A 19,809-nucleotide genomic window follows, 5' to 3' on the forward strand; every position below is an offset into this window, starting at 1 on the left:
TGGTTAGATCCAGTGTCGAATAAAAGCGAGCAGTGCCTAACCGATCAAGCAACTCATCAATGCGAGGCATTGGGTATGCATCAAATTTAGACACCACGTTGACCTTTCTATAGTCCACAGAGAACTGGACCGACCCATCAGTCTTGGGAACCAGGACCACTGGGCTGCTCCAGTCACTGTGGGACTCCTCGATTATGCCCATTTTGAGCATGGCCTTGAGTTCATCCCGAACCACCTTTTTCTTGTGTTCGGGCAAGCGGTAAGGGCGGCTACGCACTACCACCCCCGGGGGCGTTTCAATGTGGTGTTCTATGAGGTGGGTATGACCCGGAAGGGGCGAGAACACATTGGAAAATTATTTCTGCAACCTGGCTACCTCCGTGAGTTGGGTCGGTGAGAGGTGGTCTCCACAAAGCACCGGAGTGGTCTGCGATGTTATCTTTTTTACCTCCAGCCCCAGCTCCGCCTTCTCTGGGACGACCGACGCCAACGCCACGGGGACCCCCTCATTCCAGCGTTTTAAAAGGTTGAGGTGGTATACTTGCAGTGCCCTGCCCCTATCCGTTCGCTTTACCTCATAGTCAACGTCCCCGACTCGCCGTGTGACCTCAAAGGGCCCTTGCCACTTGGCGACTAATTTAGAACTCGACGTGGGCAATAATACGAGTACTTTTTCTCCCGGCGTGAATTCTCTAAGGCGCGTGCCCCTGTCATACAGCCGGCTTTGACGTTCTTGCGCCTGCCGTAAATTCTCCTGTGTTAATTGCGTGAGGGTGTGGAGTTTTGCACGCAGGTCAAGAACGTGCTGGATTTCATTTTTACTCGGTGAAGGTCCCTCCTCCCAATTTTCCTGCAGCACATCCAGAATGCCACGTGGCTTACACCCATATAATAATTCAAAGGGAGAAAACCCTGTGGAGGCTTGCGGGACCTCTCGTACTGCGAACAACAGGGGTTTGAGACACTTATCCCAATTACGCACATCTTCACTAACGAATTTCCGGATTATGTTTTTGAGTGTCTGGTTGAATCGCTCTACTAATCCATCCGTTTGTGGGTGATATACACTGGTGCGGATGGATTTAATCCCCAGTAACCCATACAGCTCGCGCAGTGTGCGTGACATAAACGAGGTGCCTTGGTCTGTCAGGATTTCTTTCGGAATCCCGACTCGGGAGATAACGCGGAAGAGAGCTTCTGCAATACTGTGTGCTGAGATATTGTGGAGAGGCACTGCCTCCGGATATCGTGTTGCATAGTCCACCAGAACTAAAATAAAGCAATATCCCCGTGCTGACCGATCTAATGGCCCGACGAGATCCATCCCAATTTGCTCAAATGGGGTCTCTATTAGAGGAAGAGGGCGCAACGGCGCTTTTGGAGTGGCCGCGGGATTTACTAATTGGCATTCACGGCATGCCGCACACCACCGACGGACATCCCCGCAAATCCCAGGCCAATAGAACGGGCCATTATTTGGGCTAGTGTTTTGTCTTACCCCAAGTGTCCAGCCATGGGATTAAAGTGAGCCGCATGGAATAAGAGTTCCCTACGGCTCTTTGGGATTAACAACTGGGTTACTCGTTCCTTGGTTTGAGTGTCCTGTGTCACTCGGTGCAATCTATCTTTAATAATGGCAAAATAGGGGAAGGTTGGCACCGCGCTTGGCTGAAGAGTTTGACCATCGATTACTCTCACTTGGTCAAACGCATGCCACAGAGTCTCGTCTCACGACTGCTCTAATGGGAAATCCCCAAGAGAATCCCCGAGAGAGGGAGGAGGAGCGGAGTGCTCCTCACTCTGACGTGGTGGTGATGCAGACGGCTCTGTGACAGCTTCTCCAGCCAATGCCACAACAGGATCTTCCAGTGACCTACTAGGAAAGGACCCACTGCGTGTTAAATACTCCATTAATTCTTTAAATCCCAGCCAATCAGTACCCAAGATCAACGAGTGTGTAAGGTGAGGATTAACCACCGAGGCACTGCCTCCGGATATCGCATTGCATAGTCCACCAGAACTAAAATAAAGCAATATCCCCGTGCTGACCGATCTAATGGCCCGACGAGATCCATCCCAATTTGCTCAAATGGGGTTTCTATTAGAGGAAGAGGGCGCAACGGCGCTTTTGGAGTGGCCGCGGGATTTACTAATTGGCATTCACGGCATGCCGCACACCACCGACGGACATCCCCGCAAATCCCAGGCCAATAGAACCGGACCATTATTTGGGCTAGTGTTTTGTCTTACCCCAAGTGTCCAGCCTTGGGATTAAAGTGAGCCGCATGGAATAAGAGTTCCCTACGGCTCTTTGGGATTAACAACTGGGTTACTCGTTCCTTGGTTTGAGTGTCCTGTGTCACTCGGTGCAATCTATCTTTAATAATGGCAAAATAGGGGAAGGTTGGCGCCGCGCTTGGCTGAAGAGTTTGACCATCGATTACTCTCACTTGGTCAAACGCATGCCACAGTCTCGTCTCGCGACTGCTCTAATGGGAAATCCCCAAGAGAATCCCCGAGAGAGGGAGGAGGAGCGGAGTGCTCCTCACTCTGACGTGGTGGTGATGCAGACGGCTCTGTGACAGCTTCTCCAGCCAATGCCACAACAGGATCTTCCAGTGGCCTACTAGGGCAGGACCCACTGCGTGTTAAATACTCCATTAATTCTTTAAATCCCAGCCAGTCAGTACCCAAGATCAACGAGTGTGTAAGGTGAGGATTAACCGCCGCCTTCATTTTATGCATTTGGCCCCGGAATAGAATATGGACAGACACTAGAGGGTAATGGTGAACATCCCCGTGCACACACAATACTTTCATAGCTTGTGCTCCCCCCAATGCCTCACCTTGCACCGGGCGTTGGTGAATTGAGGTCTGATTGCAACCGGAATCCACCAAAGCATGATATGTATCCCCTTGAATACTCACCGGTACGCGATACGTTCCGGCCCGATCGGGGGCGGTTTCCGGTGCGTCGGGGATCCGGATGACAGCCCCCACCTCCCTTGCGGGACTCTGATTTGGGAGACGCTCCGATTCCCCACCGTGCCAGCACACCGGCCCAGGCTTTCCCTCTGCACTGGTGTTATGGGTGTCACTCACCTGAGGGGGAGACAACACAGACACAGAAGAGGGAGACAGGAGGGCACCACGGGTGTGACGGGCCGGCTGGGGAGGAGCCAGCCACCACCTTCGTGGCAGGGGAACGGGGTGGGGAGGGGGACAAGAGACAGGAGAGAGAGAGGGAGAGAGAGAGGGGGAAGAGAAGCGAGGGGAGGTGCCTCGTCTGCCTGCCATCAGAGCCGCCTCCAGATGGTCCTCCACCAGCTCGATGGCTCGTTCCAGCGATGCCGGGCAGTGACACTGGACCCATTCCGCCGTTCCTTCCGGAAGTTGAGAGATAAACTGCTCCAGTGCCACCAGATCGATGATCTCCTCGGCGTTGCGGTCTTCCGCCCTCAGCCACCGCTGGCAGGCGTCCCGGAGTTGCTGGCCGAATGCAAACGGCTGGCCGACCTCCTCCAGTGTCAGTGTCCGGAAGCACTGACGGTGTTGCTCTGGGGAGCGGCCGAGCCACTGCAGGATGGCTTTCCTCAGGTCTGCAAAGACCAGCCGGCTGTCAGCAGGGAGCTGCTGCGCTGCGAGCTGCGCCTCGCCAGTTAAGAGCGAGAGGAGACGCGCCGTGCGCTGCTCCAGCGGCCACCCCCACGCCTCGGTTGTTTGTTCAAAGAGAGCAAGGAATGCTTCCAGATCGTCCTGCGGTCCCATCTTTGTGAGGGTGGCGGCAGCGGTGGCCGGCGGCCCTGCTGACGTGAGCCGGTGCCGGAACGCCTGGCGATCTTCCTGCTGGGCCAGCATCAAGGCTGCGAAGCGCTGCTGCTGCTCCTTCCGGAGGGTGATCAGCTCTTGATGCTGGTTCTGTTGGACGGTAGCGAGGGCAAGGATGAGCTCGTTGAATGGGGAGGACTCCATGGAGCGGTTCCCTTCTGTGCGTCCTGGGTTTCAGCATCACTGTAGTAAACCCCAGTGTGGGTGGAGCACAGAAGCACGGCAGGCGAGAGTTTGTGTTTACACACACACACTTTATTCGGCTTTTCAGCTCTTTCTTTCTTTCTTTCTTTCTTTCTTTCTTTCTTTCTTTCTTTCTCTCTCTCTCTCACTCACTCACTCACTCACACAAGTGTTGTGGTTGGGGGGCGACTCTTCTCTCCTCTCCCCCTCCCTTTATACTCCATCCCTGCAACAAACACACACACACACACACACACACACACACACACACACACACACACACACACACACACACACACACAAATTGACATCAGGTGTAATGACCTAGCCACTTACCTTCCCTGACCCCGCCCTCCATTCACAGACTGCTGCTTGGCCACACCCCCACTGCCACAGTTATGTTTGGAGGTGCAGTATGCATGGTGGTGGTAGTATCATGGTTTGGGCCTGTTTTGCTGCATCTGGGCCAGGACAGCTTGTCATCATTGATGGAACAATCAATTCTGAATTATACCAGCGAATTCTAAAGGAAAATGTCAGGACATCTGTCCATGAACTGAATCTCAAGAGAAGGTGGGTCATGCAGCAAGACAACGAGCCTAAGCACACAAGTCATTCTACCAAAGAATGGTTAAAGAAGAATAAAGTTAATGTTTTGGAATGGCCAAGTCAAAGTCCTGACCTTAATCCAATCGAAATGTTGTGGAAGGACCTGAAGTGAGCAGTTCATGTGAGGAAACCCACCAACATCCCAGAGTTGAAGCTGTTCTGTACGGAGGAATGCGCTAAAATTCCTCCAAGTCGGTGTGCAGGACTGATCAACAGTTACCGCAAACATTTAGTTGCCGTTATTGCTGCACAAGGGGGTCACACCAGATACTGAAAGCAAAGGTTCACATACTTTTGCCACTCACAGATATGTAATATTGGATCATTTTCCCCAATAAATAAATGACCAAGTATAATATTTTTGTCTCATTTGTTTAACTGGGCTCTCCTTATCTACTTTCAGGACTTGTGTGAAAATCTGATGATGTTTTAGGTCATATTTATGCAGGAATATAGAAAATTCTCAAGGGTTCACAAACTTTCAAGCACCACTGTAAGTATTAAAGTGCTGATGACACGTTTTTGACATCTTTGGCAATGTTTTCTAACATAAAAAGTAATTCCCGATGATCCATACATTAATTCACGAAGGCGCCTATTTTACAAGTTATGATGATAAACGCGGCTATTTGGGCAAATTTGACGGGGCTGCAGCACCCAGGAGACGAAGGAGGAGGAGGAGCTATATGACGTCAGCGAAAGAACCTTCCTCCTAACTTACCAGTTTGTTGTTGATGCGACAGGTGTTCAGTTTATCATTATTAGTATTTTTATTAGACATTATATATATATAGTTATTATGCCTTCGTGTTGTGTTGCCGGCTTTTGCTCCAAAACCCACAAGGATGGGGTAAGTTTATTCAAGTTTCCCAGAGATCCCGAGCTGCATGCGAAGTGGGTGAAGCAAGTCAGGCGCACTCGTGACAAGTGGGAGCCCTCACCAACATCCGTCCTGTGCTCTGAACACTTCGATTTGGATTGTTTTGACACCCTTCCCAGCTTAAAGGAATCTCTTGGGTGTTCAGTTCAGCACAAACATGTGTTACTACCATCAGCAGTGCCTACACAGTGTTGCCAGATTGGGAGGTTTCCCGCCTAGTTGGGCGGTTTCAAGTGCATTTTGGTGGGTTTTGAACATATTTTGGGCTGGAAAACGTCAGCAGTATCTGTTGCCAGATACTGCTGAAGTTTTCCAGCCCAAAATATGTTCAAAACCCACCAAAATGCACTTGAAACCGCCCAACTGGGCGGGAAAAATCCCAATCTGGCAACACTGCCAGTATTCCGGAGGGGTCTACTAGTAGCTATGCCGGATCCAAAGACAGTCCTCCTGTCAGAACATGTGTTGTGAAACGACATAAGATAAAGGTACGTAGAGCTATAGATTCTACATGATAATCATAAATGTAATCATAAAGTCGGCGTGATATCAGTCATGTATTTGCTTGTGAAAGCTTGCGGCTTTCATGTAACTGCCGCCTAGCAACGAGAGGCAAAGGGTAAAGAGGGTAGGCTATCATAGATTCTATTCGGAAGAGATCAACACAATTCTAGACTCCCAGAAGAGGAAGAGCTAGCACTAGAGAGTTCACCGGCGTTTTCATGCGCCATTTCCATTGAGTAGAACCAGAGTAGAACAGCCAGTGAACCGCAGCGTGTTCTCCCGCTGACGTCACAACATGGCCGCAAGCCACGGACCCAGTTTTCTTGCGCTGTGCAATTAAAAGTTGGATATTCGCGTAACAACAGCTTCTTTTCACGTAATTATAACAGAAATCTAACATGTTTGCCATGTTGTATAGTTTATTTAAGAAATTGCATTGAGTCATGTTCGTGTCATCAGATCTTTAAATGATGTCATTAGCTGCTTCATGTCTGAAGGATGTTATGTGTTCTGACAGACTTTCTTGCATTCGATCAGTTTAATAGCTGTATCTGGTCAGAAGGTGTTGATTAACTTGTATTGCTGAAGTTCCTGTACATTAAATTTAGCTAAAAATGTTGTGTATGAAAATGGTTAAGTTTAGGATCATCACACCCTCACTGTCACTCAGTGTTTTACTGTAATGTGTGTGTGTGTGTGTATGTGTGTGTGCGTGCGTGTGTGCGCGCTCACATGCAGGGTGATGAGAAGTGTGTCCAGGGCTGTAGGTTCATCTGCACAGCTGGTGGATTTGCGCTGCTGCTGGAGTTTGCAGAGTTTAGACCATCGCTGTGTGTCCAGATCTGAACATCCGCCCAAATCACGCAGCAACACCAGCAGGGCATTACCATGCTTATCACGCAGGGGTTCGAAGTACACCTGGCCCAGGTCCTGAGTGCCTAACAGAGCCTATAACACACACACACGGCATTATGAAAGTCGTTGTATACTATTGGAAGTCTTGGGTGGTTGGTATGTTGAGTGTGTAATCATATACAAATTGATGTGTGTGTGTGTGTGTGTGTGTGTGTGTGTGTGTGCAACCTGAAGCTGTGTTATAGCTTGTAGAATTTTAAGGCGGGTCTGCAGGGTGCAGGAGCAGGATGGGTGGGTGGAGCTAGCACACTGCTGCAGCCATAGAATGTCCTCCCACAAATACGTCACCTAGCAACAGAAATTACCACGGAAACAACGATTTATATTCACACCATGAAGATTTAATGAGATTTCCCAGTGACAGTAGGTCCTCCATATGTCTGTCAGGTCAAGTGATTCACTTAATTACTAAATTAACCACAACTGTAAGGACAAACCAACCAATCAGAGCCAGAGAAGTGACCATGGATTAATTAATTAATTATAGCTGTTAGCTATGACCCTATGTTTTTTTATGATCTGGTGCTCTTTCAGGTACGTTCTACTGGTTTTCCAGAAGTTTGTTTATCGTACCTTGGTGAACCACAGAAAGTCCTGCGTGAGGGAGCTGTAAGAATCATCCACTTCTATGATGGGCAGCTGCTCCTCCGCCGTGACCACAATGTTATCATCTTTATAAAACACACACGCTACGTACAAACCCCTACAGGCAACATGCAATAGAATTAGTTACAAAATTCACATAACTGAAATGCATAGTTGTTTTTTTGTGTAGTGTAGTGTCGTGTTCACTACTTTATAAATGTGCTGGAACATATTTAAAATCCTTGAACAAACTTTTAATGATCAATAGAAACAGATCTGTTGAAGCTCCGGTCACATGGCAGGTGGGCGGGACAATAAAATAAAAGATTACTTTTTATTGTTGGGAAAAATGGAACCAGGTTTAAGACGTAAAAAATATTGTTCCAGTGTCTCTGTACTACACCTGCTTAACCAACTGGATTAATGCACCATGAAATAAATTTACAGTCATATTCCACCTTCACTGATAATAACTTTTTAAAAAGTGCTTATTTAACTTATTTAATTTAGTCATCTTTATACAAACTGAATTGAATCCTTTTTTTTGCGAACTTAAATGATCTGTTTCATGTACACTTTTTTAGTTATATCTTGCATTATGATTAATTATACCAGTGGTTCTCAAAGTGAAGTCTGGAGACCCCCAGGAGTCTGTGACATAATTTTTGCATTTTTTTTTACACTGGTAGAAATTGCAATGTCATGTTTTCAAAGTTATTATATTTAAAGGTCCAAACACCAAAGTCAACTCAGACCTCATGTGTTCTATTAGTGGAAATGTCAGGAATAGAAAGTTCTCTGGCTTCAAAAAATCTAATTTCTTTTTTTTTTTAAATAATTTCATGAAATAAACCAATCCTGGAGGATTCCCTGGAATTTATTTTACAGTTTAAGGGGTTCATGACTCCAAAAAGTTTGAGAATCTTTGAATTATACAACCCCAATTCCAAAAAAGTTGGGACAAAGTACAAACTGTAAATAAAAACGGAATGCAATAATTTACAAATCTCAAAAACTGATATTGTATTCACAATAGAGCATAGACAACATATCAAATGTGGAAAGTGAGACATTTTGAAATTTCATGCCAAATATTGGCTCATTTGAAATTTCATGACAGCAACACATCTCAAAAAAGTTGGGACAGGGGCAATAAGAGGCTGGAAAAGTTAAAGGTACAAAAAAGGAACAGCTGGAGGACCAAATTGCAACTCATTAGGTCAACTGGCAATAGGTCATTAACATGACTGGGTATAAAAAGAGCATCTTGGAGTGGCAGCGGCTCTCAGAAGTAAAGATGGGAAGAGGATCACCAATCCCCCTAATTCTGCGCCGACAAATAGTGGAGCAATATCAGAAAGGAGTTCGACAGTGTAAAATTGCAAAGAGTTTGAACATATCATCATCTACAGTGCATAATATCATCAAAAGATTCAGAGAATCTGGAAGAATCTCTGTGCGTAAGGGTCAAGGCCGGAAAACCATACTGGGTGCCCGTGATCTTCGGGCCCTTAGACGGCACTGCATCACATACAGGCATGCTTCTGTATTGGAAATCACAAAATGGGCTCAGGAATATTTCCAGAGAACATTATCTGTGAACACAATTCACCGTGCCATCCACCGTTGCCAGCTAAAACTCTATAGTTCAAAGAAGAAGCCGTATCTAAACACGATCCAGAAGCGCAGACGTCTTCTCTGGGCCAAGGCTCATTTAAAATGGACTGTGGCAAAGTGGAAAACTGTTCTGTGGTCAGACGAATCAAAATTTGAAGTTCTTTATGGAAATCAGGGACGCCGTGTCATTCGGACTAAAGAGGAGAAGGACGACCCGAGTTGTTATCAGCGCTCAGTTCAGAAGCCTGCATCTCTGATGGTATGGGGTTGCATTAGTGCGTGTGGCATGGGCAGCTTACACATCTGGAAAGACACCATCAATGCTGAAAGGTATATCCAGGTTCTAGAGCAACATATGCTCCCATCCAGACGACGTCTCTTTCAGGGAAGACCTTGCATTTTCCAACATGACAATGCCAAACCATATACTGCATCAATTACAGCATCATGGCTGCGTAGAAGAAGGGTCCGGGTACTGAACTGGCCAGCCTGCAGTCCAGATCTTTCACCCATAGAAAACATTTGGCGCATCATAAAATGGAAGATACGACAAAAAAGACCTAAGACAGTTGAGCAACTAGAATCCTACATTAGACAAGAATGGGTTAACATTCCTATCCCTAAACTTGAGCAACTTGTCTCCTCAGTCCCCAGACGTTTACAGACTGTTGTAAAGAGAAAAGGGGATGTCTCACAGTGGGAAACATGGCCTTGTCCCAACTTTGAGATGTGTTGTTGTCATGAAATTTAAAATCACCTAATTTTTCTCTTTAAATGATACATTTTCTCAGTTTAAACATTTGATATGTCATCTATGTTTTATTCTGAATAAAATATGGAATTTTAAAACTTCCACATCATTGCATTCCATTTTTATTTACAATTTGTACTTTGTCCCAACTTTTTTGGAATCAGGGTTGTATGACACTGAATGGTTTCTTAGATTATTGAATATTTTCGAATTTATTCCATAAGCACTTGCACTTGTAACTTGTTACTGTAACAAACTTTATAGAAACTTAAGTTTTATATATATATATAAGATTTTGTTTCCTTGTTTTTATCTTACCTTTTCAGACTTTTAACAAATTTGCTGGTGGGCTGGAAGAGATGTTTCAGGCTTTTCGAAACAGAGTGCTTCCTGACATTTGGTGGTCCTTTGCACTGATCTACACACACACACACACACACACACACACACACACACACACACACACACACAATGACTTGACGTCTTTCATAAAGATCCACTTAAATCAGACCAAACATTATTAATCTGGAAAATACACTACAGCTAGCTTTAATTACCCCCATCATTCAGCAACTCCACTGGCTCCCGGTCAAGCAACGTATAGAATTCAAACTCCTCCTGTATACCTTCAAGACTATCCACAACCTCGCCCCTCCGTATTTGTCCGACCTTCTTCGCATCGCCTCTCCAGCCTGTTCCCTTCGTTCCTCCTCTTCCATCTACCTCACTGTCCCCTCTGCCCACCTCAGCACCATGGGGTGCACAGCTTTCAGCCGCTCTGCTCCCCACCTCTGGAACTCTCTGCCTCCTCACATCCATAATTCTGACTCTCTCTCCATCTTCACGTCTAAACTCAAAACTCACCTGTTTAAGATTGCTCACTCACTTTAACTTCTATTACACTCTCCATTGTTTCTTTTATGTATGCTGATTTTATTTATTGTTGTTTTTATTTATTGTACAGTGTCTTTGAGTGTCTTGAAAGGTGCTTATAAAAAAAGTGTATTATTATTATTAGGGCCCGAGCCCTATGGGTGAAGGCCCTATTGTTCTTGTAAGAGTTCACTATTATTAGGGCCCGAGCCCTATAGGGCGAAGGCCCTATTGTTCTTGTAAGAGTTCACTATTATTATTCTTCCGTCTTCTTCTTTATTTTTCTCCGCTGTTGGGCCATTTTCGGGGCGCTTGCCATGGGCGAAAACGCACGAAATTTGGCACCAGTTCCGAGAATTGCCACCGCTACTCAGAACCAGAAGCCCAAACTTGGCCGGGGCTCAGGGCCTCTTTAGCGCCCCCTAAGTCGTTGTGATTTTGGCCTCCCGCATTACGGTGCCTGGGTGCCGGGTAGTTTGTAGTTGTGGCATGCCATTTGGTACGCATATGTATCTCACTAAGCCGGACAAAAATGTAATGCCCATGCATTAGCCACGCCCAACAGGAAGTGAGGTAATTTCACTTTTGTGCGAAATGCATGGCCACGAAGACGGCGCAACTCCTCCTAGACCGTTCATAGGAATGTCACCAAAATTGATACACATCATCTACAGACATGGCTGACAAAAGTTACTAAATACCTTTCACGTAGGATAAACCGTTCAGAAGTTATACGTCAATCAATTTTCGATGCAAAATTTTACATGCTTAAAAATTCATAACAAATCTTCTGATTGCTCAAAACTGCTCATACTTCACACGCAAATCACTCATTGGGCTTCTGACATGTTACCCAATTTCTGTGATATTTCGCCACTGGGGGCGCTATTTTTGGGCAAAAAATCCCATCTTTCCTCAAATTTGGTCTAACTTCACGGCCACCCTCTTACTACCTCCCATGTCATGTATACCTCATTTTGGGAATTTTCGTCCATGGGGGGCGCTGTTTTTGGCCGACGCAATTGCTCCAAAACGGGTTTTTGGTAAATAATTCCATAATGCTTTTCCTTCACACCACTACCTTGTGATAGTACGTTGCTGTTGTAGACACTTATTTTTCCAACTCATAATCGCTCATGTACAGCATTGCGCCACCTACTGACATGGGAAAAACCAAAAACTTTATTCTTCAAAAATCTATATCTCATCTTCTATTTACTCAATTGTCATCAAACTTCATACGCAAACTCTTCATAGCTCACCTGACATATACGCCAAATTTTGTGCACTTTCGCCCCTGGGGGTGCTGGTCATGGCAAAAATGTTATTGCAGCCTCTGATTTGTCAAACTTGGCGAGCAAACTCTTTACAAGACCCTTATTGGGGCGCTTGCCATGGTCGACAACGCACGAAATTTGGCTCCTTCTTCTTAGACTGCCACCGCTACTGAGAAGAGGAAGCCCAGATCCAGGCGGGCCTCAGGGCCTCTATAGCGCCCCCCGAGCACCGTTCAGTGCGAGACCCTATTGTTGCCATGTGTCCAATTCTGTGCTTTGTCGCCATTGTGGGAGTAATGTCTCTTGCCGAAGAAGCTGTGGAAGGTATTTCGCGGGGACGCATGCCCCCGCCCCCCTTGGCCGCTGGCGCGAGGGCCCGTCGAGGCCGCTTGCGGCTTTAATTATTCTTCCGTCTTCTTCTTCTTCTTCTTCTTCTTTATTTTTCTCCGCTGTTGGGCCATTTTCGGGGCACTTGCCATGGGCGAAAACGCACGAAATTTGGCACCACTTCCGAGAATTGCCACCGCTACTCAGAACCAAAAGCCCAAACTTGGCCGGGGCTCAAGGCCTCTATAGCGCCCCCTAAGTCATTGTGATTTTGGCCTCCCGCATTAAGGTGCCTGGTTGCCATATAGTTTGTAGTACTGGCATGCCATTTTTTACGCATATGTATCTCACTAAGCCGGACAAAAATGTAATGCCAATGCATTAGCCACGCCCAAGAGGAAGTGAGGTAATTTCACTTTTGTGCGAAATGCATGGCCACGAAGACGGCGCAACTCCTCCTAGACCGTTCATAGGAATGTCACCAAAATTGATACACATCATCTACAGACATGGCTGACAAAAGTTACTAAATACGTTTCACGTAGGACAAACCGTTCAGAAGTTATACGTCAATCAATTTTCACTTCAAAATTTTACATGCTAAAAAATTCATAACAAATCTTCTAATTGCTCAAAACTGCTCATACTTCACACGCAAATCACTCATTGGGCTTCTGACATGTTACCCAATTTCTGTGATATTTCGCCACTGGGGGCGCTATTTTTGGGCAAAAAATCCAATCTTTCCTCAAATTTGGTCGAACTTCACGGCCACCCTCTTACTACCTCCCATGTCATGTATACCACATTTTGGGAATTTTCGTCCATGGGGGGCGCTGTTTTTGGCCGACGCATTTTCTCCAAAATGGGTTTTTGGTTAATAATTCCATAATGCTTTTCCTTCACACCACTACCTTGTGATAGTACGTTGCTGTTGTAGACACTTATTTTTCCAACTCATAATCGCTCATGTACAGCATAGCGCCACCTACTGACATGGGAAAAACCAAAAAATTTATTCTTCAAAAATCTATATCTCATCTTCTATTTACTCAATTTTCATCACACTTCATACGCAAACTCTTCATAGCTCACCTGACATATACGCCAAATTTTGTGCACTTTCGCCCCTGGGGGTGCTGGTTATGGCAGAAATGATATTGCAGCTTCTGATTTGTCAACCTTGGCAAGCAAACTCTTTACAAGACCCTTATTGGGGCGCTTGCCATGGTCGACAACGCTCGAAATTTGGCTCCTTTTTCTTAGACTGCCACCGCTACTGAGAACCAGAAGCCCAGATCCAGGCGGGCCTCAGGGCCTCTATAGCGCCCCCTAACGTGTTGTGATTTTTGCCTCTCGCATTAAGGTGCCTGGTTGCCATGTAGTTTGTAGTAGTGGCATGCCCTTTGGTAGGCATATGTATCTCACCAAGCTGGACAAAAATGTAATGCCAATGCATTAGCCACGCCCTACAGGAAGTGAGGTAATTTCACTTTTGTGCGAAATGCATGGCCACGAAGACGGCGCAGCTCCTCCTAGACCGTTCATAGGAACATCACCAAAATTGATACACATCATCTACAGACATGGCTGACAAAATTTGCTAAATACGTTTCACGTAGGCTAAACCGTTCAGAAGTTATACGTCAATCATTTTTCAATGCAGCATTTTACATGCTTAAAAATTCATAACAAATCTTCTAATTGCTCAACACTGCTCTTACTTCACAGGCAAATCACTCATTGGGCTTCTGACATGTTACCCAATTTCTGTGATGTTTCGCCACTGGGGGCGCTATTTTTGGGCAAAAAATCCAATCTTTCCTCAAATTTGGTCAAACTTCACGGCCACCCTCTTACTACCTCCCATGTCATGTATACCACATTTTGGGAATTTTCGTCCATGGGGGGCGCTGTTTTTGGCCCACGCAATTGCTCCAAAACGGGTTTTTGGTAAATAATTCCATAATGCTTTTCCTTCACACCACTACCTTGTGATTGTACGTTGCTTTTGTAGACACTTATTTTTCCAACTCATTATCGCTCATGTACAGCATAGCGCCACCTACTGACATGGGAAAAACCAAAAAATTTATTCTTCAAAAATCTATATCTCATCTTCTATTTACTCAATTGTCATCAAACTTCATACGAAAACTCTTCATAGCTCACCTGACATATACGCCAAATTTTGTGCACTTTTGCCCCTGGGGGTGCTGATTATGGCAAAAATGATATTGCAGCTTCTGATTTGTCAAACTTGGCAAGCAAACTCTTTTCAAGACCCTTCTTGAGGCGCTTGCCATGGTCGACAACGCACGAAGTGCGAGACCCTATTGTTGCCATGTGTCCAATTCTGTGCTTTGTTGCCATTGTGGGAGTACTGTCTCTTGCCGCAGAAGCTGTGGAAGGTATTTTGCAGGGACGCATGCCCCCGCCCCCCTTGGCCGCTGGCGCGAGGGCCCGTCGAGGCCGCTTGCGGCTTTAATTATTCTTCCGTCTTCTTCTTCTTCTTCCGTCTTCTTCTTCTTTATTTTTCTCCGCTGTTGGGCCATTTTCGGGGCGCTTGCCATGGGCGAAAACGCACGAAATTTGGCACCAGTTCCGAGAATTGCCACCGCTACTCAGAACCAGAAGCCCAAACTTGGCCGGGGCTCAGGGCCTCCATAGCACCCCCTAAGTCGTTGTGATTTTGGCCTCCCGCATTAAGGTGCCTGGTTGCCATATAGTTTGTAGTAGTGGCATGCAATTTGGTACGCATATGTATCTCACTAAGCCGGACAAAAATGTAATGCCAATGCATTAGCCACGCCCAACAGGAAGTGAGGTAATTTCACTTTTGTGCGAAATGCATGGCCATGAAGACGGCGCAACTCCTCCTAGACCGTTCATAGGAATGTCACCAAAATTGATACACATCATCTACAGACATGGCTGACAAAAGTTACTAAATACGTTTCACGTAGGATTAACCGTTCAGAAGTTATACGTCAATCAATTTTCGATGCAAAATTTTACATGCTTAAAAATTCATAACAAATATTCTGATTGCTGAAAACTGCTCATACTTCACACGCAAATCACTCATTGGGCTTCTGACATGTTACCCAATTTCTGTGATATTTCGCCACTGTGGGCGCTATTTTTGGGCAAAAATTCCAATCTTTCCTCAATTTTGGTCAAACTTCACGGCCACCCTCTTACTACCTCCCATGTCATGTATACCACGTTTTGGAAATTTTCGTCCATGGGGGGCGCTGTTTTTGGCCTACGCAATTGCTCCAAAACGGGTTTTTGGTAAATAATTCCATAATGCTTTTCCTTCACACCACTTCCTTGTGATAGTACGTTGCTGTTGTAGACACTTATTTTTCCAACTCATAATCGCTCATGTACAGCATAGCGCCACCTACTGACATGGGAAAAACCAAAAACTTTATTCTTCAAAAATCTATATCTCATCTTCTATTTACTCAATTGTCATCAAACTTCATACGCAAACTCTTCATAGCTCACCTGACGTCTACGCCAAATTTTGCGCACTTTTGCCCCTGGGGGTGCTGGTTATGGCAAAAATGATATTGCAGCTTCTGATTTGTCAAACTTGCCAAGCAAACTCTTTACAAGACCCTTATTGGGGCGCTTGCCATGGTCGACAACGCACGAAATTTGGCTCCTTTTTCTTAGACTGCCACCGCTACTGAGAACCAGAAGCCCAGATCCAGGCGGGCCTCAGGGCCTCTATAGCGCCCCCTAACTCGTTGTGATTTTGGCCTCCTGCATTAAGGTGCCTGGTTGCCATGTAGTTTGTAGTAGTGGCATGCCATTTGGTACGCATATGTATCTCACTAAGCCGGACAAAAATGTAATGCCAATGCATTAGCCACGCCCAACAGGAAGTGAGGTAATTTCACTTTTGTGCGAAATGCATGGCCACGAAGACGGCGCAACTCCTCCTAGACCGTTCATAGGAATGTTACCTAAATTGATCCACATCATCTACAGACATGGCTGACAAAAGTTACTAAATAGGTTTCACGTAGCATAAACCGTTCAGAAGTTATACGTCAATCAATTTTCAATGCAACATTTTACATGCTTAAAAATTCATAACAAATCTTCTACTTGCTCAAAACTGCTCATACTTCACACGCAGATCACTCATTGGGCTTCTGACATGTTACCCACTTTCTGTGATATTTCGCCACTGGGGGCGCTATTTTTGGGCAAAAATTCCAGTCTTTCCTCAAATTTGGTCAAACTTCACGGCCACCCTCTTCCTACGTCCCATGTCATGTATACCACATTTTGGGAATTTTCGTCCATGGGGGGCGCTGTTTTTGGCCGACGCAATTGCTCCAAAACGGATTTTTGGTAAATAATTCCATAATGCTTTTCCTTCACACCACTACCTTGTGATAGTACGTTGCTGTTGTAGACACTTATTTTTCCAACTCATAATCGCTCATGTACAGCATAGCGCCACCTACTGATATGGGAAAAACCAAAAATTTTATTCTTCAAAAATCTATATCTCATCTTCTATTTACTCAATTGTCATCAAACTTCATACGCAAACTCTTCATAGCTCAGCTGACATGTACGCCTAATTTTGTGCACTTTCGCCCCTGGGGGTGCTGGTTATGGCAAAAATGATATTGCAGCTTCTGATTTGTCAAACTTGGCAAGCAAACTCTTTACAAGACCCTTATTAGGGCGCTATTATTATTAGGGCCCGAGCACCGTACAGTGCGAGACCCTATCGTTGCCATGTGTCCAATTCTGTTCTTTGTCGCCATTGCGGGAGTAACGTCTCTTGCCGAAGAAGCTGTGGAAGGTATTTCGCGGGGACACATGTCCCCGCCCCCCTTGGCCGCTGGCGCGAGGGCCCGTCGAGGCCGCTTGCGGCTTTAATTATTATTATTATTACTGTTTCTGTTCATTTTCTTCTTTTGTTTTGAACATTTGTTAATATAGAAAGCTTTGGATGATACAGGAGAGCCTGATATATGAAGTACTAACGAATCCTTAAACCTCTGGATGCTAAAGAATGTAGTACACTAAAACTCTGAATAATATAGAGATCAGAATATAATGCTAACAGAAACCCCTTAACCACTGGGGAAGTGTAGAGGATAATATCTTACTGCAGTTTGTATTTTCTGTCACATCAGCGCCACACAAGCTACGAGTCTGAGCCACAATTCTGGGTCTTGCATCTGGACTACATTTCCCAACAGCCCTTGCACTGGCCACAAGTCCCTGATTATGTACACCTGCTTTGTTTGTTTGGTAAATAGTTCCTTGTTAAAAGTCTTGATTTTGTGCACCTTTTTGTCAAACAACTATTCTGTTTAATTTACACCATGTTGCTGTTCTTGGTCTTGCTCAAGGTTCTCGGTTTACACCCACCAAGTCTATGTTTCTGTTCTGTTCATAAAAATAGTCTGTTTGCATCTGCTGCCTGATATACAATATACAAAAGCTTTTAGTGATGATAATTTAGGTTTCATTTAATTAGTTCTATACATTTTAACCAAATTAAAATTTTTATATAAATCTTGTACATTTTGTTTCACAGGAAATTTTAGATTTCTGAAATGTTTTTTCAGAAAATATTAATTAAAAAAAATTAAATCTTACAAATTATATTTGTACATGGTTAAATCAAGTAAGATGTACAAAAATCAAGTAATTTTCCAGTAAAAGCATAATGGAGGATGTTGTGGCTTTACTGCAGAAGAAATGTCAGGTTCTCCAAGACACACACACACACACACACACACACACACGCACGCACACACACACACACACACACACACACACACACACACACAAAAAAAAAACCTTAGCACTGAATTATTTTTTAAAACAATGTCACAGTGAAACTGAGGCCAAGTTTACATTAGACCGTATCTGTCTCGTTTTCTTTGCGGATGCACTGTCCGTTTACATTAAACCGCCTGGAAACGCCGGGAAACGGGAATCCGCCAGCGTCCACGTATTCAATCCAGATCGTGTCAGCTCCGGTGCTGTGTAAGCATTCAGAATACGCGGATACGCTGTGCTGAGCTCTAGCTGGCGTCTCATTGGACAACGTCACTGTGACATCCACCTTCCTGATTCGCTGGCGTTGGTCATGTGACGCGACTGCTGAAAAACGGCGCGGACTTCCGCCTTGTATCACCTTTCATTAAAGAGTATAAAAGTATGAAAATACTGCAAATACTGATGCAAATACTGCCCATTGTGTAGTTATGATTGTCTTTAGGCTTGCCATCCTTCCACTTGCAAGTGCTAAGTGATCTGCGCTGGGATCACACACACAGCGGCTCAGTCCCGAATCACTGCTCGTGCGCTTCACTCGCGCGCTCTGTGAGCTGCGCAGGGCCGGAGTGCGCACCCTCCAGAGGGCACTCGCTGTTCAGGGCGGAGTGATTTGGAGCGCAGGATGCCTGCGGAGCCGAGCGTATCCGTGTATTGGTATTGCTGTGTGCACGCAAATCGTGTATTGGTGTTGCTGTGTGCACACTAATTGTTTTAAAAACGTTAATCTGATGATCCGCTGATACGGTCTAATGTAAACATAGGCTGAGAGAACTGATGCAACTTTAAAGACAAATGCTAACAACAAATACTGGAACCAGCTTTATTTAATTACTGTTTACTGACATTTATAGTCCATTTTTGTCTGTAGAAACTTTGAATTTCATAATTTTGAAGGCATACAGTGGTGCTTGAAAGTTTGTGAACCCTTTAGAATTTTCTATATTTCTGCATAAATATGACCTAAAACATCATCAGATTTTCACACAAGTCCTAAAAGTAGATAAAGAGAACCCAGTTAAACAAATGAGACAAAAATATTATACTTGGTCATTTATTTATTGAGGAAAATGATCCAATATTACATATCTGTGAGTGCCAAAAGTATGTGAACTTCTAGGATTAGCAGTTAATTTGAAGGTGAAATTAGAGTCAGGTGTTTTCAATCAATGGGATGACAATCAGGTGTGAGTGGGCACCCTGTTTTATTTAAACATGGTGGTGGTAGTATCATGGTTTGGGCCTGTTTTGCTGAATCTGGGCCAGGACGGCTTGCCATCATTGATGGAACAGTGAATTCTGAATTATACCAGCGAATTCTAAAGGAAAATGTCAGGACATCTGTCCATGAACTGAATCTCAAGAGAAGGTGGGTCATGCAGCAAGACAACGACCCTAAGCACACAAGTCGTTCTACCAAAGAATGGTTAAAGAACAACAATGTTAATGTATTGGAATGGCCAAGTCAAAGTCCTGACCTTAATCCAATGGAAATGTTGTGGAAGGACCTGAAGCGAGCAGTTCATGTGAGGAAACCCACCAACATCCCAGAGTTGAAGCTGTTCTGTACGGAGGAACGGGCTAAAATTCCTCCAAGCTGGTGTGCAGGACTGATCAACAGTTACCGCAAACGT

The 19,809-nt window shown here is 45.0% G+C and overlaps 1 protein-coding gene across 2 annotated transcripts in view; it reads right to left on the reverse strand.

Moving 5' to 3' along the window:
* The window catches only part of LOC132887250 (ankyrin repeat and fibronectin type-III domain-containing protein 1), a 280,949-nt gene that overhangs the window by 42,042 nt on the left and 219,098 nt on the right, over window positions 1-19,809 (reverse strand). For both annotated transcript variants that reach the window (XM_060922780.1, XM_060922779.1), the window contains exons 14-17: window positions 10,191-10,290; window positions 7,493-7,622; window positions 7,088-7,207; window positions 6,737-6,952 (exon numbers count right to left, since the gene is read on the reverse strand). In XM_060922780.1, coding sequence (XP_060778763.1) covers window positions 6,737-6,952; window positions 7,088-7,207; window positions 7,493-7,622; window positions 10,191-10,290 — 566 coding nt within the window. The remainder of the gene's footprint in view (window positions 1-6,736; window positions 6,953-7,087; window positions 7,208-7,492; window positions 7,623-10,190; window positions 10,291-19,809) is intronic.

Source organism: Neoarius graeffei, chromosome 5 (assembly GCF_027579695.1).
Source record: "Neoarius graeffei isolate fNeoGra1 chromosome 5, fNeoGra1.pri, whole genome shotgun sequence".
NCBI lineage: Eukaryota > Metazoa > Chordata > Actinopteri > Siluriformes > Ariidae > Neoarius > Neoarius graeffei.